The sequence below is a fragment of the Chinchilla lanigera genome, unplaced genomic scaffold, assembly GCF_000276665.1.
Source record: "Chinchilla lanigera isolate Chin_1 unplaced genomic scaffold, ChiLan1.0 scaffold00018, whole genome shotgun sequence".
In the NCBI taxonomy this organism is placed as follows: domain Eukaryota; kingdom Metazoa; phylum Chordata; class Mammalia; order Rodentia; family Chinchillidae; genus Chinchilla; species Chinchilla lanigera.
In genome coordinates this window covers 24,564,484-24,590,342 of record NW_004955419.1, presented here as the reverse complement: position 1 = coordinate 24,590,342, position 25,859 = coordinate 24,564,484, and the positions used below count along the sequence as shown (strand labels likewise).

The following is a 25,859-nucleotide window of genomic DNA, read 5'->3' as shown; positions in this document are numbered from 1 at the left end:
TGCCTTGATAGGTGGCTATTGATTTTTAGTACTTGGATTTTTTAAAATGTGAATTTTTAAAAGGCATATGTGAGTGTGACAAATCAACAGGCATAATTAGCTGCCATGTTAAGAATAGCTACTGTGCTCTTAAGAAGCAATGCTGTGGATTATGTGTATTCAGAAGAGATTCTGACTGCAAGGGCTTGCATTGATATAAAGACTCAGATCAGAATGGAACAGAATCCCTCCAACTAGTATCTCCCGCTGTGCTGACTGGAGAGGCCAGAGATGAGAGCAATTGCTTGACCCAAAGTTTGCTGTGATACATTCTTGATGCCTCTGACTCTATTCACATTACATCACTTTCAATCCAGTTGGAACTTTTCCTCCATCGACTTTGTTTTTTCTCTCATGACGAAAAAAAATTGGCCAGACAGTTCTCTCAGGAGACTTCTTCAAAGACATAAAGCTTGCAGGTCTGTGTTATCTATTGAGGCAATTTTATACGTAGGTGTTTTAGCTTCTATTTTAAAAATGACATTTAGAAGGAGTTTCAAAGTAAACACTTCTGTGTCTAAACACTCCACAGTGTGAGATTAGTTGGGGTGTAATGTCTACGTTACCTTTCCATCATTGTTCTTCTCCAGTAATAGCTGTTTCCTCACCTGGCCTACCTCCCCTCCACATGTCTTGTATTCTTTTGAGGGGACAGTAAGTATAACAATACTGAGTCAGACGGTGAAGGATGTACTCATTTCTCAGGCTGTCAGCCAAAATTTCATTTGCAATAGCAGTGTTGCTGCTTGAAAAGGGCTATAATTGTGAGAAGAAATGATGTAGACATAAGGAGTCAGCACTTCAAGTTCCTTTGGATCATCGATCCCATGTTCAACAAAGGTTCCTTTTAAAGAATGAGACAATGCTTTGGGAATAGCACTGATAAATTACAATATAGGATAGCTAAAAACACAAACTTTCTAGCCCCGCCTACCTGATTATGTAAATTTGGACAAGTCACCCTACTGATCCCCCTCATACAAAATGAAGATAATTGGCTGCTATTTCATGAGTTTTCTTGAGGCTTAGAAGTGACTTAGTGCAGTGCCTGCCATGTGCTAAGTGGTCAGAAGTTTTGAACAAAGAGCCTAGCTGAAAACCATGGTTCACCCGTCATCTGAAGAGAATGAGATTCCACTGAAAATCCCCATACAAGTCCTTCTGCCACATTCTTGAGTGATGGTAGGTGGACTTTCCCCAGAAGGAAGCTAATTCTATGTGCCTCTTACCTGAGCCTTTCTTACTGGCCTGAAGAATAAGAGAAAATATAGAAGGTACCCATCTTTTTTATTTTTTTATATTTTTGGTATTTTTGAGACAAGGTCTCGATATGCAGTTCAGGCTGGCCTTGAGCTCACTTTGTAGCCCAGGCTGGCCTCGAACTCTCAAAGATCCTCCTGCCTCAGCCTCCCGAGTGCTGGGATTGCAGGCGTGCGCCACCATGCCCAGCTCTAGAAGGTACCCATCTATATACCTCATGAGGTAGCATATTCCACCCCTGCCCAGTTCTGTCTGCAATGGTTTAATGTTTGTTGTAGTTAGTGTAACTGGGTTTAGCCTTGAATTAGATTCTCTTTATTCCTATCTCATACGCATATCATTTTCCTGAGTTTTTGGACATGCATCTCTGAGTGATCCATTGACTTACATGTTTTTCTTTCTTCTGTTTTATCCTAGGAAATATCAACTCTCCATTTCCTAGAGTCTCCTATAATTATTTTTTTATTAAAACAACTAAAAAAGAGAAATCAACTAATAAAAAAAATTATGAGCAAAAGACAAATGTGATGGCAAATACCTTTAATCCTAGCACTTGAGGCTGAGACAGGAGGATTAGCATGTTCAAGGTTAGCCTAGGCTATATAGAAAAACCCTGATTTATAAACAAAACAAAACTTATAAGGATAAAAAACACAAAACAATACTTATAAGGATAAAACAAAACTTATAAGCAGAAAATTAGAATAAGAAATAAAAGAATTGATAAATAAAATCAGAATAATTCTTTAATAAGTAAAATGTACCCCATTCTGGCCAGTTTAAGAAAGGTAGCAGTGAAAATAGCTTTAAAAAGAAAAGAATAAATAAGGAAAAAAACCCATCATAATTCTTTAAAAGTCTACAGTACATTTCAATATATTTTTTTTTTTTGTTTTTGTTTTTTTTGTTTTTCTCCGGTACCGGGAACCGAACTCATTACCTTGCGCTTGCCAGGCAGGCGCTTTTGCCGCTGAGCTAAATCCCCAGCGCCTTACCTTTCAATATAAATTGCATATATAATTCTATGTCAATAAATCTTACATCTCTATAAAATTGATATCCTGTGATGGAGAATTTACTTAATCCCTTTAAAAGATGTAGCAAAACTGAACAGATAAATAATAATAGAATAATATTCTAAACATGTCTAACCTATTTTTAAAACTAGTGCCAGGACATTTAGTTGTTGAATAATGTTATGTGCACATTTGAGAAATGAAAAATCTCAGCATATGTAAAATTTTATAGATTTTTAAAACGAAATGGGACACTTTTCACTGCATAGTACCAACAAAAGTATGTCTCTCCAACACTTAGAAAGTACACATAAATGCTCACAAAGTACCCTCAATAGTAACAATAGTCTCATGTAGGAGTGGTGATACAAAAAACAAAATTCATAATCAGAAAATCAGAATCAAAAAACAAAAAAAATGATAAATAAAACCAGGATAATTCTTTAATAAGTTAAATGTACATACAAAAATTGGATTGGTAAATTTATCTACTGGAAAAGTTTTTCAAAAGAAAGGTAAATAAAGACCACAAAAAGTTTGCAGAGCATGAGATTAAAATGCAAACATGCTTACTACTTAAAAAGGTGAAAGTAAAAGCAAGAGGACAAGCACACACAACAAAGCAAGAAATAGACTATGAATACAAGCATTTATAAACTCATCAGTAATCAAAGGAAAATAATTTTTAAAACTTACAGCTCTTTCCCAGTATAAAATCGGCAAATGTTTTAAAAGAGCACGGTACATTTTGTTGCAGATGCAGATACTCTCGTACAGTTCTAGGCAAAGTGTAAACTATTTTCTTTCTGAAAAACAGCTTATCAAAGTTGTATTAAAAGCTTAATAACCTTCAGTCACAATCATTAATTCCATGCCCTGGATTTACATCAAGGAAGTGGTCAGCGTTTTTAACCAAGATTTGTCTTTGGGGAATGTTTATGTCAACAATAATTATAAGAGTGAAAAACTTGGAACTAGCAAAGTTCATAACCCTAGAGCATTGCTGAAGTACATCATGGGGAGTCATGTTTTCTAAACACTTTAAATAGTGGTAGAACTTATTCATGATTTAATGTATAGATTTTATTCTAATTTTTTGTTTTATTTATGCTTTTTTGCAGTTCATGTTGCTTACAGTCCTCTTGGGTAATGGTTACATCTACATGTTATAGCATCTTTCTCTTTATTTTTTGCTTTTGTTTCTTTTTCTTTCTTTTTCTTTCCCCTTCCCTCCCCCACCTCCTCCAGTTTCCATTTTTTATTCCTGTTGACATTATTTATCTTAGCTCGTGTTACATCTTATAATGTTTCCATGCATTGGGGTTATTAGGTTCCTGTACACGGCACATCTTTATTCTTCTTATTTTCCCTTCCTCTCTTCACCCCACACCTTTGTTCCCTTGGATCACTTCTCTGTTGCAAGAGATCCATCTCCTCATTCCTTCTATACATCCTTTGTCATTTTCTTTATTTATATTTTGCTTCATTCAAATGAGAGATACTGTGTGGTGTCTAAGCTTTTATGTCTGGTTTATTTCACTCAGTATTATGTTTTCCAGGTGCACCCATTTTCCTACGAATGTCTCAACTTTGTCATTCTTTGTAGCCACATAGTATTCCATTACATAGATACCACATTTTCTTTATCCAATCATTTATACAGGCTGCTTCCAGGATTTAGCTATTACAATTTGTGCTGGTATAAACATTGGTATGCATGTATCTCTGTAGTATGATGATAATGTGTCTTTCTCTAGAATAAGATGATATGCTTTGAATAATTCACTAGTCAAAATTGACCCCGATTGGTGAATTATATCTGTTCTTAGAGAGCTATTATCACCTGAGGGAGTTCCACGCTATGATTTCCAGTTGAGGGGACTTTTGTAATTTGGTATGTATATCATGGGACTTCAGAAACTGTTCCTACTGAATTGCTGCTACACAATATATTGACTCCTCTGGGGAGTATGATTTTAAGACATCCTGCATTTTGTGATATTTATGTTGCCTGCATGCACCTGAACTCTACTATTTCACCAGACCATCATGGCAAGGACACATGCTGAAAAGGTATAGGTAATGTTGCCCTGTGGTTCCTTCTAAGTAGCCTATGTTTGTCTGTGGGTCTGAATATTTAATCGAGCCTAAGAAAATGCCTTGTGGGTTATACTTGTTGCAAGTATAATCCCAAATTTATAATTATATAAAAGGACTAGAATCCAGGAATGTTGGTGGATCCCATCTGTAATCCTAGCTATTCAGAAATTTGAGGCCAACTTGGGCAATTTAGTGAGACTGCCCCAAAAATAAAAAATAAGGATTGGATATGTAGCAGAGTGCTTCCTAAGTATAACCCAGTACTACAAAAAAAGACTAGAAATAAAGTAAAACTTTTCAGCTACTAATCTCTGAATACTAATATGCTAATTTTTATACATTTCTTTTCAAATCCCACATTAGTTTCAGTTATTTTGGAATCAGGAGGTATATTTTAAAACAATTTGGGGGCTGGGGATTTAGCTCAGCGGCAAAAGCGCCTGCCTGGCAAGCGCAAGGTCTTGAGTTCGGTTCCCGGTACCGGAGAAAAACCAAAAACAAAAACAAACAAACAAAAAAAAACAATTTGTATTTGGCATTTCTTCTGGGAATTATTAATCACCAAACTTTAATAAGACTTGAATATACATTATGTACAAGTACAAATACCCTAGAAAGAATGTGATCATTATGTATATCAAAAGTATATCAATAAAATCAATTTAAAAAATAATGGTAAATTCTAATGAACAAAAGCACGCCTAGTCAAAGTTTAAAAAATACAATACAAAACAAAACAGAGGCCGGGGATATAGCTCAGCGGCGCAGCTCCTTGCTTGGAGAGCGCAAGGCCCTGAGTTCAATTCCTCAGCGCAAGGCCTTGAGTTTCAAAAAGAAAGTTCCTGTAGAAAACAAAACAGAACCTTGTAAATACTTTTTTCCTTTGGGCAAAAATGATAGGTCTTCTGTCATTCTAAGATTTTTCAGCAGAATCTCTTCCTTAAGCTACAATTTTTGATCCTATCTCTACCACTGATTCATTTTCCCCAATTGGTACAAATGAAATGTGAGACAAATGCTTCAGTGGGAAGCCAAGGGGATGCAGTCAATGGACAGCACAAAATTATAACAGCCTATTGTAACTCCCATGTTCTCAGGAAACTTTGGTTCAGCTTTTTTTTTTTTTAACTCTCTGCTTCTCTGACTAAAAGACTATAATTAATAATGCTGATAAGCACCCACACACACACACAATATGTGCTGAGGAATACCACATAAGTACTGATGGCAAAAATAACACAATTTACATGTATATTTCCCTTACTGCTCTTTACCACAGCCCAGTGAAATGGAAAGGGGACATTTCAATGAACATAGAAAAAGTGTGTGGCCCAACTCCCTTTATATTTAGTTGAGAATATTGAGACTCAACTTGATTAAATGTTTGCCAAAAGTTCTAACTAGTTTTGCGTACAACTGGACAGGCAGCAACATATTTGGTTCCACTTTTTCTCCCTCTCCCAGATGGGGGCATTGCTAGAAGCCAGGGCTGATGACAGCTGAAGGGTTAACGGCAGAGAGCAGCGTGGTCTCTAAATTCTGCAATTGCTGTTTGATCTTCCCTCAGGATCTAAAAGTAAATGAACAACTGCAAGATGGAAAGCAAACCTCCTGGCAGCAAGAACTGTGCTTCCTTCTACCCAGCCCTGGTGAGGGACGGCTTGTCAAAGAGCAGTCCTTGTTGGGTCCCTTGATCACAGACCCCTGGTACTTACCCCAGCACACATCTTTGCTCCAGAGTGTACACCCTTCCTTGTCCTCATCATGATACCATCTCTCACAGGCATGGACTACCCAGAGGCAGGGACCCAACCCTGCCTCTGCCCTGCCTCTGCACCCAGGAATTGGTCGATCTCTAGTTAGTCAGTTTCCTCAGCTTTACCAAAAAATAAGGGATCATGCTGAATAATTTCCATGATTCTTCCAGTTTTCCATGAGAAATCAAAAGGCTCCCCATGTTAGATTCCTACCTCCCAAGTCATGGCTTTCTTTGTGCAGATCAGTTTTGCACTTCTGTGCATGGTCAGGTGTTGCACAGAAGTGCACATTTTAAAAAGTTCTTCCTTAAAACCATTCCTTATCCTTTCTGGAGTGTAATGGAAAAAGGATTCCTCTTAGGTGATTTTTAAGATGCTAACTAATTCTGAGATTCAAAACAGGAGCTCAAGCTGGACTTGCCTCTCATTTTCTGTGCATCCCCAAGTACCTTAACAATGCCAGAACGAAGCACCATGCCCTGTTATGTGTTGCTGTGGATGGGCATTAACAACCCTGTTCACAACTGTAAGGACACACAGGAAAGACACGAGGGAAAAGATTTTGCTGTTGAAACTGTCATTTCCGATTTTTCATTTTGTGCTTTGCTGTCAGAAAATATCAACATCATAATGAAACAAGGCCACGTGGGATGAACTGCAAGGGCCAAGGCTGCTGCTGTCCCAAAGGTCTAAGTAAGGTTATAGCATGGAGGATTTATTGCGTCCAGGGCTGTGTTAGCCCAAAGTGATGGCCCACGCAACAAAGAAACCCGCAGGGTATGTTCTAACCACCTGCAGTCCTTGGATAACTACTGCCTTGGGCCTTCTGAATGAACTCACACACTCTGGAGTGAAAGAGAGAGAGCCTGTCTGGATAAGAGGATTTGCTCAGCAGAGAATCTGATTTACCCTTATTTTACCTCAGTCCCACCGGCACAAGGCATGAGAAAACAGCTATTAAACTTTTCTCTTGGCCTCATAACGAAGTGATGGGAGAGTATTTAGTATTGAAGCAGCAGAACATTTGACTCCCAGCCCAAAAGAATTGAAATAGCTCAGGATCTACATGCGAGTCTGCACACACACACACACAAGACTCATTTGGAGCTTCCTAGGAAACAAAAAGACAAACGCACTTTGATCGAAAGGCTGAACATAGAAGAAACTGTGAATCTTCCTTTGGGCATTCCTAGGCTGTAGGCTGTTATAGCCAATGTAAAACCACGGTTGCATGTCTCAAAGTGGACTCTCAAGGAAGGCAAAGCTGTTGGTAGACTGAGCAACACGGCTGCTAAAGTAACGAAGTCATTGTAAAGCTTGCATTCCCTCATAATGGGGCTTTCCCAGGCTCACAACAATCTCATCTGTTGAAACTTTGTAAACATTTTTAATTCACATCTTTCTTCCTTTTGTACATTACCACATGATTTCTTTTAATAATAAAAAGTTACCATGACGATACTTTCTCGTGCTAATATACTCCAGCTTTGCGGCGTACTCTTTTCTCCCCTGGGAAATGCGTATAGATATGGCCACCAATTTTTGTGAATTTTTCTTAAAAAGAAACTTAAAGAAAAAAGCCATCCCTCCACTTTCTGTCAATACTGTGTTCCAAATCTCCTTTAGAAACTGTTTCTTCCTTGACACTATTCCACCGAAAGACATTCTTCCCACCTTCAATATGTCCCTTCTAATATTGATGACTAGATGATTGTATTAAGGAGCTTGATTATTTGTTTCTTAGAAACAATATTGTTTGCCTAAAACTACGTGATGATCAATCTGGTGATTACAATTCATTTTACTTTTTCCTGAGAAAAGTGTTTTAGCTAACTTATTTGAAATTCTTTTGTACCTACTACCCAGAAAAAAACTTTTACTCTACAAGAACACTATGCTTTTGAAATGGACTGTAACTTGGGTTCTGTGTTTTGTATCAAGTCTCAAATAAAGATAGTTACATGAGTGGATATGAGCTCTGGATGTGCAAGTATTATTCCAGGTATTGAATGATTTATAAAATGCCTTTGTGCGAAAAACCTCATTGCATTTAAGCCTTGAGCTTTGAAAGGTTACAAAGTGTCCTGAGTGAAGGTCCATCATGTTATCAATGATAACACAGAAATGAACACATCTTGGGCCAACCAAAGCTCAGCAACTAAAGGAATGAGAATTTCTTTGAAGATCTAGGGTTATCAATAGCACACATAAGGAACAATTAAAGCTTAGCACTGGTAGTAATAGCTACCTGCAGAGTCTGCACTTATTAATATTTCTGGATCACATTTATAGGAAACTGTACAACAAAAAATCCACATTTTTCTTGCCTGCTCATGACTAGAAAAGGCTCCCAAGGACAAGATTGAAACATCTAAAACTCCGAGAGAGGTCTGAAGCCATTAGTTACTAAGGTTAGGGGATGCATAAAGAACCCTTCCTCATACTGTCAGATATAGCCAGCAAGTGGACAAAATCTAGCCACCAGCCTCTGCTGTCCTATAAGGAGACACAGTGATGGAGATAGCAGAAGAAGTGGTGATTCTGCAGCGGGTTGCTTCTACTCTCTTTCCAGGGAAGGATACTCGGTGACAGTGCAGTCCCGTGGGATCATACAAGTGAATGGTGGCTGAGGTAAACAGGACTGTGAGAAATCACAGCAGTTGTGGAGATTTTAAATGACTGAACTGAAATTAAAAAGCAATTATGTGATGTGATTTGAGTTCCCCTTAATAAGCCTCTCTTGTCAGTCTCTAACATAAAGGCAAAGTTGTAGCCACCAAAAAAAAAAAAAAAACAAAAAAACCAACAATCACTGTAAGCATCTTCATATTCAATGTCTTTATTTAAAAGACGAAAAACCAAGCCCCAAGAGTCAATTAGTCCAAGATAAAACACCTGATTATGGGGAGAGCCAAGCTAAAATCATTCTGTGTTTCTTTATACCACAATAATTTTTTCTTCTATTTCAACACATATTCTTATATAGATATGCCAAGTGACAGAAGAAGACATTCTTTGAGCATTTGCAGATGCTTTTATGTACAATTTTAATCTTTTCAACAGCTTTCTGAAATAGTCATCTGTCATGTTCAAATCATGAAAGGAAGAAGAAAATCTGAGGCTCAGGAAAGTTCAAGTACTTGCGCAAGTCACATTAAGAAATAAAAAAGCTGGGACTTCACCTTTATTATCCACATTCAGGAAAGAGTGGCAACTTTGATGTCACCACAAATGACATATGTAGGAAATAAAAATGTGTGTTTTAGGAATTCCAGATGGCCTTTTCAATGGCAACAATATATGACAGGCAGTGAAATCCCTCTGAAATATAAAATTACAATATATCTTCCAGTGACTAGGTTGTTTTTTTATACAGGTTTTTTTTTTATAATTTAAAATCTAAAAATTGTAGCCAGGCATGGTGGTGCATGCCTGTAATCTCAGCACTCGGGAGGATGGGGCAGGAGGATTGCCTTGGCCTGGGCCTGGGCCTGGGCCCCCTGGTGAGTTCAAGGGTACCCTGAACTATACAACAAGACTCTGTCTCAAAAAAAGTTCCCTTTCATGTTTTTCATGTGTATCAGTTATTTATCACTTGTGATGTGTTTTGTAAAACATTTGTAAAGATGAGGGGTAGAGCAAGATATCAGAATAGAACTTTCCAGTGATCTTTCCCTCCAAAATACTGATTTGAACAACTACACACAGATGCCCCCCCTATACATACACTCCTTCACAAGAGTTAGTAAAACCTGGTTTTAATACAGTAATAAAAAACACACTGAAGAGGGTGGATAGGACAGTTTTATGTTCCCTATAACATCCTTTCCCCAACCCTAGGCTGCACAACATAGAGATACCATCCATTTAGGGGAAAGAGGTAAGTTTTTGCCATGGAGTATAATGCTGGGCTTGTCACAGTAATACCCAGAACTAAGCATGCTGCCATGGCCCCAGACTTCAGCATCCATGGCCTAAATCTCCAGAGTCACCCTAGCCCCAAAGTGTTAGGCTTGCAAGGCAGACAATCTCCAGTGTGCACCACCATCAGCCCAACTTCGGTGGCTTCAGGACCTGGATAGATCTCAGTGGGAGGCAGCCCACAGCTGCCTCAGGATTCAGGTGTACCCCAGTGCCAATTAGCTGCAAGGGCTCTAGGCTTTAGAACCATTTCAGACAACTGTTCAGAATCTCTGAATGGACTGACTGTAGAAGGACTTCTCCAGACAAATCCAAACTTTAAAGATTTGAATAATGCCTTGATTCTTCAAATGTGAAGAAATTGACATAAGACCACAGGATATAAAACAATCATGGAAGCACGACATAAAGAGATAAAATCAATTATCAGAGAACAATGATAAAATGATGGAAATATATGAACTTCCTGACAAATTATGAAAGATAAGTTATCAAAGAAAAACCTGGGACCATATGCCTTCACTGCTAAATTCTACCAAAATTTAAAAAGGAACTAATACTAATGGTTCATGCTACTCCAAATTCCTGAAGAAGATAGAATACTTGTCAACTTATTATCATCATTACCCTGATTCCAAAACCAAAGACAGTAAATAAAAAGAAAATTTCATGCCAGTTCTCCCAATAAACACACAAGTTGCAAAAATCTTCCACAAAATGTTAACAAGCTGAGTTCAGTACCATATTTAAAGGTCGTTATCTTAACTTTCCCCTTGCTGGACAAGGTAGCCAACATCCATAATTTAAAGAAGGAGAGGTTTACCTGGGCCCAGAGTTTCAGTCTGCGTTAGCTGGACTAATATAAAAATAGCATGGCGGAAGAAATGGCATTCAACTCCCGGCAGCATGGATGGAGACAGAAATGAGGAGCCAAAGGCAAGAATACACACTTTCCACATCTGTCTCTTCTGGCCAGTCCCTATCTTCTAACAGTCCACTCTAACTGAACTCATCCATGGACAAATCTATTGATGAGTATAGCATTTCTACAATTCAATGAATTGTCAAACGTATGGGGCTTTTATGGGATATTTTAGAGCTAAACCATAGCAATGAGTCACCATGATAAAGTAAAACTCATGGCAGGAATGCAAGGATGGTTAACATAACCACATCCATCAACATGATATAGCACATTAGTAGAATAAAAGACAAAAATCATATGATTTTAACAGATGCAAAGAAAGCATTTAACAAGTGTCTACATTCTTTCATTATGAAATTTTGTTAACAAATTAGGTAAGATGGAACGTATTTCAACATAATAAAGGTCTGATATGATGAATTCATAGCCAACTTCATATTAAACAGGAAAAAGTTGAAAGCCTTTAATATCTAAAAGAAGACAAGGACACCCAGTCTCATCATTTTCATTCAACATAATACTGGAAGTCTTAATATCCAAATTAGGTAACAAAAAGAAATAAAAGGGATCCAAATTAGAAATTGGATTTTATATGTAGAAAGCCCTAATGATGCCACCAAAACTGTTAGAACTCCATAAATACATTCAATAAGTTTAGAATATAAAGTCAACAAATAAAAATCATTAGCATTTCTATACACTAATTGCAAACTACCTAAAAAAGAAATCACAAAGACCTTCTTATTTATAATAGCTACAAAAGTTTAAAATACTTAGCAATGAATTAACTAAGAAAATGAAAAATGATATTAAATGGAAAGATATCCCATATTAATGGACTGGAAGAAGCAATATTGTAACAATATCTATACTACCCAAAGCAATCTGTATATTCAATGCAATATCTATAATATAGTCACTAAAACTATATACTCAATGAAGAGAGAATAAAATAGTACTCTATGTGTGGTTAAGGAAATGAATATCCAAGAAACTCACTCATTAGGATGCCATACTAATGACATTATTGAAAGAAACAGAAAGCAATAATAAAATTCATAGGGAACCACCAAAATAAACCTTAAATGTGAAACTAATCTCAAGCAAAAAGAAGAAAATTAGAGGTGTATCATTACTGATTTCAAAATACTCTAAACCTATAGTAAACAAAACAGCATGGTACTGGCATAAAACCAGACATATAAACCAAATAGAACAGGATAGGAAGCCCAGAAATTAACCCCCAAATTTGTAGCAAATGGATTTTCAACAAAGATGCCAAGATACACAATAGAAAAATATAATCTTTTTAATAAATAATGGAAAATGGGATATCCATATGCAGTAGAATGACACTGGACTTTAATCTCACAACAGATATAAAAATAAACTAAACTTGATTGAAGACTTAAATATAAGACCTATAACTATGAAACTACTAGAAAAAAACATAGAGAGAAATCTTCCTGACACAGGTGTGGGCAATGACTTCTTGGATATGATACAGAAAGTACAGACATAGGCAAAAGTAAATAAATGGAATTACATGAACCTTAAAGGCTTCTTTGCAGCCAATGAAGCAACAGAGAAAAAAACAGCCTACAGAGTTAGAGAAAATATTTGCAAACTGTACCTCTGGTAAAGTATTAATATCTAAAGCATATAAGGAACTCAATAGTAAGACAATAACTTGATTAAAAATGGGCAAAGGATTTAAATAGACATTTCTCAAAGGAACACACACAAAAGGGCAATAGCTATATGAAAAAAAAAAGTTTAACATCATTAGCCATCAGGGAAATTTGAAATATAACAGCAATTACATATCACCTTACACCTGTCAGGATAATAATTATCAAAAAGACAAAATGTAAGTGTGGTGAGAATGTGGAAAACAGAGAAACCTGTGCAGTGACACGGGGAATGTAAGTTAGTACAGTCATTATGGAAAAAACAGTTTGGAGATTCCCATAAATTAAACAGAACTGCCGTACAATCCAGCAATCCTACCTTGGGTATATGGCCAAGGAAATGAAATCAGTGTGTCAGAGAGATATCTGTACTCTCATGTTCATTGTACCACTATTCACAATAGTCAAGACATGAAATCATCCTAAATGCCCCCAAACAGATGAATAGATAGAAATGTAGTATATAGATACACAATAAAATACTATTCAAGTATTTAAAAATTGGGAAACCCTGTCATTTATGTCAGTATAGATGAACTTGGTGGATATAGTGTTAAGTGACATAAGCTAGGCACAGAAAGACTAATGCCACGTGAGCTCACTCATGTGCGGAATCTAAAAAAGTTGAATTCGTGGTGGTAGAGAGTAGAATTGTGGTTACCAGGGGCTGGGGTGTTTAGGAAGGAGCACTTGGGCAGATGTTGCTCAAAGATACAAAATTCCAGTTAAATAGGAAGAATACATTCAAGAAGTCTATTGAATAATATAGTAACTATAGCTTATACCAATATATCATATTCTTGAAAAATGATAAGAGAGTGAATGTTAAGTAGCCTTACAACCAAAATGCTAGTATGTTGGGCTCCGTATATGTTAATTACCTGGGTTTAGTCATTCTACTCTATTATATATTTAAACATCATGTTTTCTATGATAAATACATGTTTATTCTGTGAATGTAAAAAATTAAATATTTTTTATAATTTTGTGAATAAAAGTAGTCTAAAAATGATGTGCTCTGTTTTGCTTATTTACCTTCTTGGTTTTCATATGTGAAAGATAACTTTTTAAATAATAAGAGCAACCACTGTATCTCGTTATTTAAAATATCTTTACTATTATCCAAAGGCCACATGTCACTTAGGATTATAAAAAATGCACCGATGGAATTTACTTGCCGTTAGTTCATTCATTGGCAGATCTACTTTGGCCTTGACCACTTCTTCCCAGAAGATCATTTGCTATGATTGATTCCGTGTTTGTTAGCCAACAATCAGAAAGGGCGAAACAGGCAAGGCCACCGGGTCTGAACACATGGAGAATCCCACATGCGCCAGCTGCTCTTAGTTGAATAATAGATTGAGACAGAGTGGTGTGGCGGAAGTACAGATGGAGGAACACAGCCAGTGCCAAAGCCAGAGTCATAAATCTGCCACTATGAGCGAAATGGCATCCAGAGTGGGCTAAGGACTTGGCAGAGAAAAAAAAGGCCCTTTACCTTCATAATCTTCCCTTCTTCACCCAGAGCTAGGTCTTATATGAGGCTATAGGACCCAATCAATGGAGAAAAAAGCAGTGTATGGTTAGGAAAATGAATATCTGTGTAGAGCATTTGAATATGAGAGCTTAAGTACTTTATCAGCAACCTGTATGTCTGGCAGTTTTCCCTAAAATTCAGGGATAGCTCCCTGTAGTTCAGTTATAAAGTAACCCTCTCTTTATTTCTTATACAAACATTCATCATCATGTAATACATTCCATGCATTACTGGTGACTAGATGTGTCAATTAGAATACACTCCTGCTCTGAATTTTTCCTTTTATGTTCTATACCTCATTTTTTATTTGAATGTTGAATGATAGTCTTTGTCTCATTTAGCACTTTTGACATAAAAATCTTAGGACATTACAGATTTAGCTGATCCCCATCCCTTTTCTTTGTTTAGTCTGATGCACCTTGGAGTTACTTCATTTATATATATATATTCACTCACTCACTGATGTGTTTTAATGTGGATAAGCAGATAAGTTGCATGTCAGTGTTTTGCTCTCTACCCTGGTGTGTGCAGTGCAAAGCCTTACTGAATGGAGAATTTCTAGGATTTCCACATCTACTCTTCTACAGAGCAGTGGTGTAGAACCTATGGCACGCATGCTGCAGAAGGCTGTTTTATCACTGAAAGCTCTAAAAGGTTTGTCATCACTGCTGTAGAGTAAGACTGGGTTTTTTGAAATAGCTAAGGCAAGTGATGCTTATTTTCCCTTATTAGTTCTCCTGGGTTTGTAAGTCTCCATCCCATTTCTCTGGTTAGTTTTTAAGTTGTGTGAAATTCATAATATTTCCAAAGGAAAAACATAACTTTTTTCCTACTCTTACAAAGTGACAACAGAACACCTATGGTAGAAGATACATATGTGTATGTGTTGGCGGTGTTATTCTTCACATACTAAACGGTTATCTAGTTGATACCAACTGTGTGTTCTATAGTTTAACTCAGTCCTAATACTATCTCCCCGGAGGCTGCACCAGATCTCTTCAGTTGGGTGCTCAGTTTGACAGGACTGTCCCCATGTCAAATGCCAATCATGGGAATATGCTGTAACCTGTATTTCTGACTTATATATATATCAGGGCTCCCACGACTGTCTTGTCTGGTTCCACTGACTTGCTGGGGTAGCTCACAGAACTAATTGTACAGATAAGCCAGTAGAGGCACAGAACAGTTAAATAGTGTTTCCAAGGTCATCAGGGTCAGAAATATAGCTTTGAGGGCTGGGGATATAGCTCAGTGGCACAAGCACCTGCCTGGCAAGAGCAAGGTCCTGAGTTCAATTCCAGATTCCTGGTACCAAAAAAAAAAAAAAAAAGAAAGAAATATAGCTTTGAAGTCAAAAAAAGCTGACTGCAGTGGTTTTTCATTTTAACCACTGCACCAGTACATAGTAGGGACTGAATAAAAAAATATTTGAATTTGTACTTAACATTGAGGACACCAAAAGCAAAGCAGTTGAAATGCAGTATATTTTAACCACTGTAAGGCTTGAATGATGTTAAAGTATGAGACAGAATGGTGTAGTGGAAACAGAACCATCAGCCAGTTCTAGGGAAGAGCTAGTTCTGCCCCGACACCATCTGGCTGTGTGTGGCTAAATCTCTGAGACCTTGGTTTTCTCATCTATAAATGGAAGCAAAAAACACTGAAAAAAATTCTAGTGTTCAAATTTTCTATTTACATTATCTGTGTGCTTTTTATGATATTATCATCTTATATCATCAATATTTCATAAAAGAAAAATATACAGCAGAGGATTTCTTAAAACATTGACAAACTTTCTCTAAAATTTCAGGTCTATGGATAGCATAGAAAGGCATATTCTTCTGTAGAAATTTTTTGTTTGTTTGTTTGTTTTTGTTTTTCTCCGGTACCAGGAACCGAACTCACGACCTTGCGCTTGCCAGGCAGGCGCTTTTTCCGCTGAGCTAAATCCCCAGCCCCCTTCTGTAGAAATGTTGAAATCGAGATGAGGAAAATAAAAAGCTGGTGAAGAACAGGGCCCAAGTGTGCTGTACCTATAATTTCAAGAGTAAATCAATGAAGTGCGCTGAAATATTCCTCACCAGTAAACTAAAGATAATTATGCCTACATTTAGGATCTAGTGAGCATGTCACTTTGGCAAAAGGCCTGACACCCAGTGGTCGGTAGATAATGGTAATTATTAACTTTTCTGCTTCATGGATGGGTCTTACTCAATTGTAGCAGTGGCAGCATTTGTTAAAATTCACTTCTTGCCAATTCCTTGTTTTAATTCCTTTATGCTGTGCTGGGTGCTGAAATCATAATTCAAGGATGGAAGACGTAGACTTTGCCATCAAGGAGTTTATGGCCCCTGTAAGGGCACTGTGATTTAAGTGGTAACAGATCTTAGAGTAACAATAGGTAAGTGCCGTAATAAAAAAGGGACATCCACCATTTCAGAGTAGGAGAAATGTAAACAAACATAATCAAATAAGGATGTATAATGTGTGAATTATGATACTTTTGCTGTATAAAAAGTACTGCTGCATTGTGATGTGTGTATATAATGCCTCCTTGGGCACACTGGCTCATCTGAATAATTCCTCATCATTGTAAATCATATCTTGAATGTAAAAAATTATGTCTCAGAATAAGCCTCATCATAAATTCTGTTACAATCTATTATTCCAATTTATGTTTTATGTGGCCTTAGAATTTAATATCATGCCCTAGCTCTAGCTGAAATTATCAACTATTGCTTTATCGGATTGTTTGAGGAATTAAATTCACACTAACTCTTCATCTCTCCAACATTTCTTTTAAAAGGATTGAAAGTTCTCAAAAGTTACTTTTAAAAAAGTGATCCATCTCTCTTTAATCAAACCACTCTCCAGCTTGACTTTCTTAAACATTCCTTTCTCAGATTTTTATTGGTGAGATATCCATGTACTTTATAAAGTCAACACGGGAATCCCTGATTGCTGAGGAGAAAACCATTCTGACTGGAGAATGCTGTTACCTGAACCCCTTACTACGAAGGATCATCAGGTTCATAGGTGAGTATGAAAGCCTGATGAACTAATGCCTGGTGTTAAGTAAAACTCACTAAACATGGGGATACATTTGAAGAAACAAAACTTTGGAACTTTCAACTTTAAGAGCAAAGGCTGCTTGGAGGATTTTCTAGGAAGGACAGATATTGAATCTAATCCTAGTGTCAAGTCAAATTTTTAATCCTTGAAATAAAGTGGTACTAATTAAATTGTCTTAGAACTTATTTCTACTCTGCCAGGCACGATGGCACACATCTCTAATCTGAGCACTTGGGAGGCTGATGGCCATGAGTTTGAGGCCAACCGGGGCTACATAGTGAGTTAAAGGCCAGTCTCAACTACACAGTGAGACTGTCTCAAAACAAAACAAAAGATTTCAACTTTTTTTCCCTGTACAATATTTATTGGAGATTCTCCCCAGACTTATATTTTAATATTGATTGAATATTGACGTATACACTTTAGCTGGGTCAAACAAAGGTGAGGTGGGGGCAAAAGTAATACATACAAAATAAATTTAGAAAAAATCAAATTTCCTGGCAATAACTTTATTATGAAGGGAATTTTTAAACAGCGGGAAATATCCATCAGGTTCTTAAAAATACTGCTTTTCCAATTTTGGAGAAGAAATGCTCGTGTTAGTGTTTCTAATCGATGATAAGCAATACAGAAAACATGCTCCACAGCCCTTCCTCTAGGACGCAGGCAAAAATTCCTGGAGTGCTATGGATAAGGATTATATATGGCACATGTGTGTGGTATGGGTAGAAATATAGATCTTGCAGAGTTCATGCACACTAAATAATCAATAAATTATAGTTCTTACAATGTTTTAATGCAGGTATCTTCTGACTGTATATCCTTGAGAGTCACAATAGAATACCCGAACTGTAAACATGGCTTATTTTAAAAACAAGTTGTGGTGAAGACATACAAAACTGAGGGCTAAAAATACAGCACGCTCTCATACCTTTTGGTAATTATAAATCTCTATTTGTTATCACAGGAAAGGGTTAAGTTTCCTGGAGTTATGTATAAATGCCCACATCAAAATCAAGTACAGAGTAATTCCTCTGATTGGAGCAGGAATGAGGAAAGTAGTACAGTGGAAGCCTAAGCAAATTTAATGTGAAAGAAGCAACACTTAACATTAAAATAGTCCTAGGAATTTACTAATGATATTGGCAGAATAACTATTTCTGCAGATTGCAGAAAATTGCAGTTGGCTCTTTTGTTATAGCCTGATCAGTAGTGTGATGTCGCTACTGTCTCTTTTACCCAATCCAAATTATGGTTCCTTTCAAAGATGCCCAGAGGCAGATCACTCCCCACCAACATGGTTAGATAAGAAATCATTAAGGAGAAGAGAGGAAAGAAGGTATGTTTATTATAAGGAACACTGAACTGGATGCTTTATATACACTGTTAGATTTTATCCACTTGCTACTTTGTAAGGTATTTTGCAGTTCTACTTGTATAGATGAAGAATCTGATAGAGAATGGAGTGAAGTAACTTTTTGTAAGGAGTGCTGTGTGTATGTATGCACACACGTACATAATATGATTCAAGGAAGAAGATTATGTAACCACCGTGTGATCTGCTTCATCTGCATCTAATTTAAAAAGTTATTCAAAGCAGAGGGTTATTAGAGTACAATTAAATGAAAATGTCTTTAGAAGTCACTTATTTTTCTTCAGCAAAGATAAATCATACCTATTTGTGACTCACCCTAGATGAAACAGGATCCAAAGAACAGAAAATTTTAACTGGTATTTGGTATTTTTCAGGCCCCTAGGCTTTGACAGAGCAAGTCTTTGTTCATTAAAGGATGTCAGAAGGCCTTACTGTCAAAGAACAAGCCCCGCAGATTGCCTATTCTGGCACATAAATTCCCACTTGAGAAACCACGCTGAGCTGAGGCATGATTTCAGCACCGTCACTGTTAAAGTAGAAATTTGTTACCTTGAAAGAGAGTAACACATTCTTACATTCATAAGTATGAGTTCATGGGTCTATCATAAACAAATAGAGACCGGAATTTTGAAAACTTAAGCCAGAGACATTCAAATGGATCAGTTAGAGTTTGACATTATGAGGAAGAGATGCTAAAATGAAGAGACAGCCAGCAGGTAACATGTAAATCTCGGAGAACTGGAGGGAACAACGTTGAAAGGAAAGGGGAATTGTAGAGTGAAAAGCCTTTACCTCATGCTTTCCCTTTTTAGTTTTATGAAACCAGGATCTGACATTTGCTTGGGTAGGAAATCTGGGAGTTACACTAAGCTATCTGGGAACTAGTTAGAAATGCACATTCTTAGTCCTTATTGCATACTTTCTTACGATTAGAAAATCTGAGGATTGATCCTGATATGTGTGATAGCACCCATATCCAGGCGATTGTGAAGCATGCTAAATTTTGAAAAGCACTGATTTGGACCTTTAACACTTTTTTCCCCTTTAATTGATTTCCCTATGTATTGTCTTGCATCTTAATTCCATTCACTCCAACCCCTCAAATATCTTTCTGAAGCAAAAATAGGAACAAGTCATTTCTCTACCTAGGAGCTTTCAGTGGTTTCCTCTCTTGGTATGGCTCCAATCTCATTTCCCTCCAGGCTAAATTGCTTCCTCAAAAGGATGGTGTGATGCTGTGCTTTGAATCCTGTTCATGTTTTATTCCTTCTGTCTAGAATATCCCATTGCTATCCCCTTACCATAAAATCTGGCAAAACCTTACTCACTGGTCACAATGGTGTTAAACGTTACCATTTACCTATCTAGAAAACTAGCTACCTGAGGTCTTTCAGGACCCCACTGAGCCTTGCACTTACTTCTCTTATAGGCACGTCATAGTCATATTAGTATAATTACTTAAACCTGTCATTTTAATTAATGCAAATTCCTTAGACAGCAGGGACTGTCTTTTTCATTCTCTCAGCAGCATATTGTAAAGCACACAGCGCATAGGTTTTTCAGTATATGGGTTTTTTAAATGGATGAAGAACAAAGATAAACTTTCTTAAAGCATCGATTGGCCTAAAACTAATTTTACTGAAATTAGATCCTGAAATACACATGCTCCTCCCTTTTAACTACTTCTGTTACTGCTCTTTAGCTTAGGTTTAAGACAATAAAGCACACAAAGTAATTTCCAGGAGAAAGCCTGAGATCTTACTTTTTCCTTCTGAGTATCTGTAAGTTAATATTTTTCATTAGAGGGAGAAAATATAGTACTCAGAATAAAGATCCTCTAAATGGAAATATTTACTTTGACAAAAAGTAAAATAAGATAGTAATCAGAATGTAAATATTACTGTAAAGAACTTACTAGCCTTTTTTTCTAGTTCAGTAGACACCAAAAACATGCTATGGAGTTGACATCGGAAAATGACAACAGTTTGAGATGACTATTTTAATTAAACCAAAATGGCATGACAGGGACAAGCCCTGAGAACCAGGTGCCCAGGGACCAGGCCAGCTCTATGTGCAGTTTAGGTAATTATTCTAGACTCCATTACAAATAGTATTTCCCAAAAACCAGCTGCAAAAAAAAGGCCAATGGGTTATCAAAATATGTTTTAAGAAAATAATGCTCTATGCTGCTGAGGAAAATGGGATTCTGTTGCACATCTGTAGTTATAAGTTGTTATGCCCTTTCTTCACTGCAGTCTGACAGAAAAGTAGTCTTAAAAAATAAGTCCGTTTCAGTTAAAATTCCACCTCAGATATCTATGCTAAGGAAATAATCAGAGCTATACGTTAGTTTTATGGATTAAAATTATGTTGTCATCATATAAATTATAAATATCTAATACACTTTTTTAAATGTCTTCAAAATAAGGTCCAAATTTAGAAAATGGCCTTAAGAATATTTAATGGAGTGAGATTATTCACAATGTTATGTGAACAATATTCATAATGTTATGTGAAAAAGTCAAAACTTTCTATTATTGTTTCTAAACATAAAATGATACATTTGTGTTATTATTATGTATTATATATGGGTCTCTAGCTATATATTATGTGTTTGTGTGTACCGTGAAATACAGAATGAAGAGAATGACATTAAAAGTTATCACTCTTGAGTTGTAGAATTGTGTAGGTATTTTGTTTTTCATTGTTCTGTAATGTCTTTCTAATCATGAATATGTATAATTTTAATACCAGAAAAAGAGCTAAAGGTTTTTAAAAAGGGATAGGTGGCAAGATAAAGACTGTACAAATGGATAGTTAAGTACTCTAAAATGATCTTCAGTGTAGAACGGAGAACTCAAAATGATAGCTTGGCTCCTGAATTGTTTTCTGTAGTTTGTGTGGCCTGGAGGTGACTGAATAACCCTGTCCCACTTTATAGATGGAAATTAAAAGTTAAATGAGAAAAATGTAAGAATAGCAAAGCCAACGAAAAACCATCCAAATTCAACTATCTCCTCCGTTAGTGAATGCTAGTTGTATTGACTTTGAAGAGGGAGATTGAATTCCTGTGAAGCAAAAGTTCAACAGTTATTTTTCCCCAAGATTTCCATGGTAGAAAGGATGTTTGGTCTCTCAGGTTTTAAATACAAACACTCATAGCTGAACTACTCTGCCCTCTTCTGAACTGCCCTAGAATTTCTCAAGGGAGGAAGACAGCTGGATGGACTAACAAATTTGACCAACATCTTATCAACACAAATGCAGTCAAATTAGTAAAATGAATGTAGAATTCTCCCTTTCCTATTTTTTCCCTCTCCATTCCTCTTCCTTCTTATTCCATTTCATTACTTTGCACAGTAATAGCAATTCACAGATTTACATTTTCGAGAGATAACCCTTCTCAGCAAAGACTTAAATAAGAAAGTCACCTTTCTCTCAAATTTACAAAGTTCAGTTAAATTCAGTTCATTCAAATATATATGAGTAAACTTGTTTTTGTAAATATTAAACTATTAAATAATAACTTTGACTTAATATTGAAAAGTAATTAATAAAACATCTAAGAATTTCCCAAGAACTTTGGATTTATCTGCCCTATAGAAGGAAAACTAAAACAATTTTCATTTCCTGAATAGCTATTTTCTTTGGAGTTAATGAAACAAACCTAATCCAAGCACACTGAGGTTAGACTATCTACTAGTACCTAAAATAGCCTGTCTTCCAGAAGTTATTTATTATGGATTTTTCATTTTTGATCACATAGTTGTTCCATTATTACTTGTAATAAAAATTTAATTAAATACTAAAGCAAGACTTTCACCATTTAGGTAGGTCCATGGATTAAGCAGAACCAGACAAAGTAGAAAATGCCATGATAAACAGTTAATTCATAAAATATTAATTAACTGCCATAAATTAAGTGTGGTCTAAATGAAGCATGAATATTTTAAATGAAGTTTCAAAGATCAGAGTTCTCTATGCTAAGAATTAATACCTAAGACAAGTTTAATGGCAAGCTTTTTGAGAACTAGAAAATTTTTCTCAACTTTGGAAGTCATTTAGATGTATTTTATCTGAAAAGAGATTTTATTTTATTTGATCAGTTATTTTGATTTGCATTAAATATTTATAATTAAAATATATGTCCAGAAAAAAACCAAAAAATAAAAAATAAAATAAATAAAATAAAATATATGTAGGGGGCTACTCATGTTTATTGAACTTCCATATAATAATTTATTGAGTGCCTACTATATGCTAGGCACTGATTAAAATGTTGAGGACATATTAGTCAATCAAATAGAAATTTGCTCTCCTTGAATTTATATTCTAGTAGAGGAAGCCAGACATTAAACAAAGTAGCTAAGTAAATTATAGTGTTTCTCAAAGGATAACTGCTGTAAGGAAAAATAGTGAGGGAAATAAAATAGGGAGTTTGTAAGCACAGACAGGAAATTTTAAACAGAGAGGGGTCTGTTATTCAGTTAGCACAGTCTAAAGTCAATAGTGACTGGATAACAAGATAGAACAATCAAGACAGGGACAATCCCAGGGAACCAGGTGCCCAGGGAATTAGGCTCTGTGTGTTAACTGAGGAAGTGCAACTTGCCAGGTGTCTAAAAGTAAATCACAGTATCTGAGCACTTAGCACTTTTATCTGAGACTTGAGTCTAGACCAGAAAAGTCAGGAGAAAAAACGAGGGCCTAGATCTCTAGAGTACAGCAGTGGGCACCAAAGTTGAAGCCCAGGTATTCAGACAAGAAGAAAGGAGACAGAGGGTCTCTTTGAGGGGAAAGTAAATAGTAACTGGTTTCTAGACCCTGTGAACACCTAAGACCCCAGAATTTGAGATTAAGAAGCTTGGTGTTTCCTGCTTGGGTTGTTTGACCTTCCTCCACTGTGAGTGGGGTTCAAGTATAGGGGAAGGAAAGATACAGGGAACCGTGGTTGGCTAGAAGGCATAACTATGAAGCAGCCGCCTCTCAGCTCTCAAGAAGCTGTGATGGGGCTGCTTTTGGATAATCTGCTCAATGCAGAGAACCAACCCCTTTTGGAGGCTGTCCTTCGTACTCCAGATTATTATAGACCTGAACAGACTCCTAGCCTAGAAATCTAATATTCAAGAGGAAAGTTATTGAGTTATATGAGATTCTACTTTTCCTTTTCTGGAAATTCTCTCCGGTGCCTGTGTTTAGAGGTTGAACTCAGTTAAAATTAATTAAGCAGAGAGCTGATTTCTGTAGCACTTTGCAGTGTGTCAGGGCAAATTCATGAAGGTCAGTGAACTTAATTACTAGAAAGCAGTGTTTCTCGTCCTCAGCACTATTGACATTTTAAAGAAGATTATTTTTTAATAGGAGCAGGATACTGTCGTTTGTGCATTGGACAATACGTACGTATGTGTAGCTGCATCCCCGGCCTCTATCCACCCGATGCCAAAGCATCCCCCATTCCACTAGTATCGATCAGAAGTGTCTCCAAACATTGCAAAACATCTCCTGGGGGCAGGATAATCCTCAGTTGAGAAGTACTGCTGTAAAGGTTTAAGGAAACAAGTACATTTCAAAGACTTTTTAAAAATTATGTATGTATTTGCTGTGTGAGAAATTTCACAGCAAAATTAAGGACAATGAGGCACAGAAATATTATCTGAACATCTAAAATGGTGTGTAACAGTTAGTACATGTAGTTTCAAGCCATTTTATAATAATAAAAATCCATTGTGTGTTTTGGAAACTATTTAAACTATTACATTAGAATATAATAAAAGTGATTAAGAAATGTACCACACCAAGGGCGATAGCATTATATCAGTATCTATTAACTGCTCACAGGAGTGCCAACTGCCTAAGGGAGTTGATGCTGGCCTGGGTGGGAATAGGTGTGGACTCAAGTCACCTGCTTCAGCTGTAGAAGGTTATAAACAAAGAGTTAAAATGGGAGATTTGAGGAACTGAGGAAGCCCTCTGAAAATTCAGGCTTTAATAGTCCTGGAAAATACAATCCTGTCTTCACATTTAATTTCAGTCAGGGCATGCTTTTTGGACTTACCTGAAGCCTCAGTCTTGATCCATCTTATTTTAAAATTTATCATTTCTTCTGGCAAACTTACAGGATTTTCTTCTCTACCAACTAGAATTTTGATCCATACTGCCTATCAGTGCTAAGAAGAAGATACCTGCAGTCCACTTGGGGTGAGACAGGAGTCAGGCATTTGAGGGAGAAAGCACTGAGGAGGTGCCTTGCAAGGAGAGAATGTTTGAGAAGACGTTGAGCTGTAAAGAAGACAATGAAATAAAGCTATGTTGTCAGGAAAGCCATGTGATTTAATGGTTTGGAGGAATGAAAAATGCATCTGTTAGATTATTTTGTCATATGTAGAAATATTTAAGGATTTTTTAGTTGATTACCCATTATCTTTACTAGGTAATTACCATTTATCTCATTAAGATTATAGGGTACAGCAGTTAAAAATTCAGGGCATTTTTTTTAAAATAAAAACTACCAGCTCAACGTTGTGAAAGATGGTGTATTGATGCAAAAGATGAGTAATACATAGTGATGAGTGTCTCAAATTTTTAGAAGTACATGTTATTCTTTTATCAGTTTTTAGAGATAATTTTATAATTAATTTAAAACTAGTTTTTTCAGCTATAATAATACATTAATTTAAAACTAGTTTTTTCAGCTATAATAATAGCAATTAACCCCTATTCAGAATACCTAATTTACAAAATGTTTTTATAAGTTTTCTATTATTTGAATAACACCTCTGTGATATGGGGACTATTTAAAGCTGCCTTTGGAAAGAAGAATCAAAATAAGTGCATAGTTGCAGTTTTAGTGAGTGGGCATGAGACATTGGAAAGCAACCAAAGGACATTAGAAACTTGTAAGATTTGGAGACCAGAGAAAACAACATAGAAGAGAAACAAAATACTGTACCTTGCATCCCTCCCTTTGCCAGGGTAAGGATGAAAGAGAGTCCAGAAAACTCTGTCAGAGTGGATGCTGACAGTCCTAGCTACTGGGAAGATTTGCAGACTTCGCAGTCTTCCAGACACCTAGACAAGTAACCTGAAATCTGCACAGCAGCAAGTCTCTGTCACTGCTGCTTCCCACTGTGCAATGTTCAGGTCCCTGAGTGCAGTTCCACTGCTGC

General features: G+C 36.5%; 1 protein-coding gene across 3 annotated transcripts in view; it reads left to right on the top strand.

Moving 5' to 3' along the window:
* The window catches only part of LOC102010266 (lipid phosphate phosphatase-related protein type 1), a 264,552-nt gene that overhangs the window by 219,077 nt on the left and 19,616 nt on the right, over nt 1–25,859 (top strand). For all 3 annotated transcript variants that reach the window (XM_005382805.2, XM_005382804.2, XM_013513312.1), the window contains exon 4: nt 17,150–17,282. In XM_005382805.2, coding sequence (XP_005382862.1) covers nt 17,150–17,282 — 133 coding nt within the window. The remainder of the gene's footprint in view (nt 1–17,149; nt 17,283–25,859) is intronic.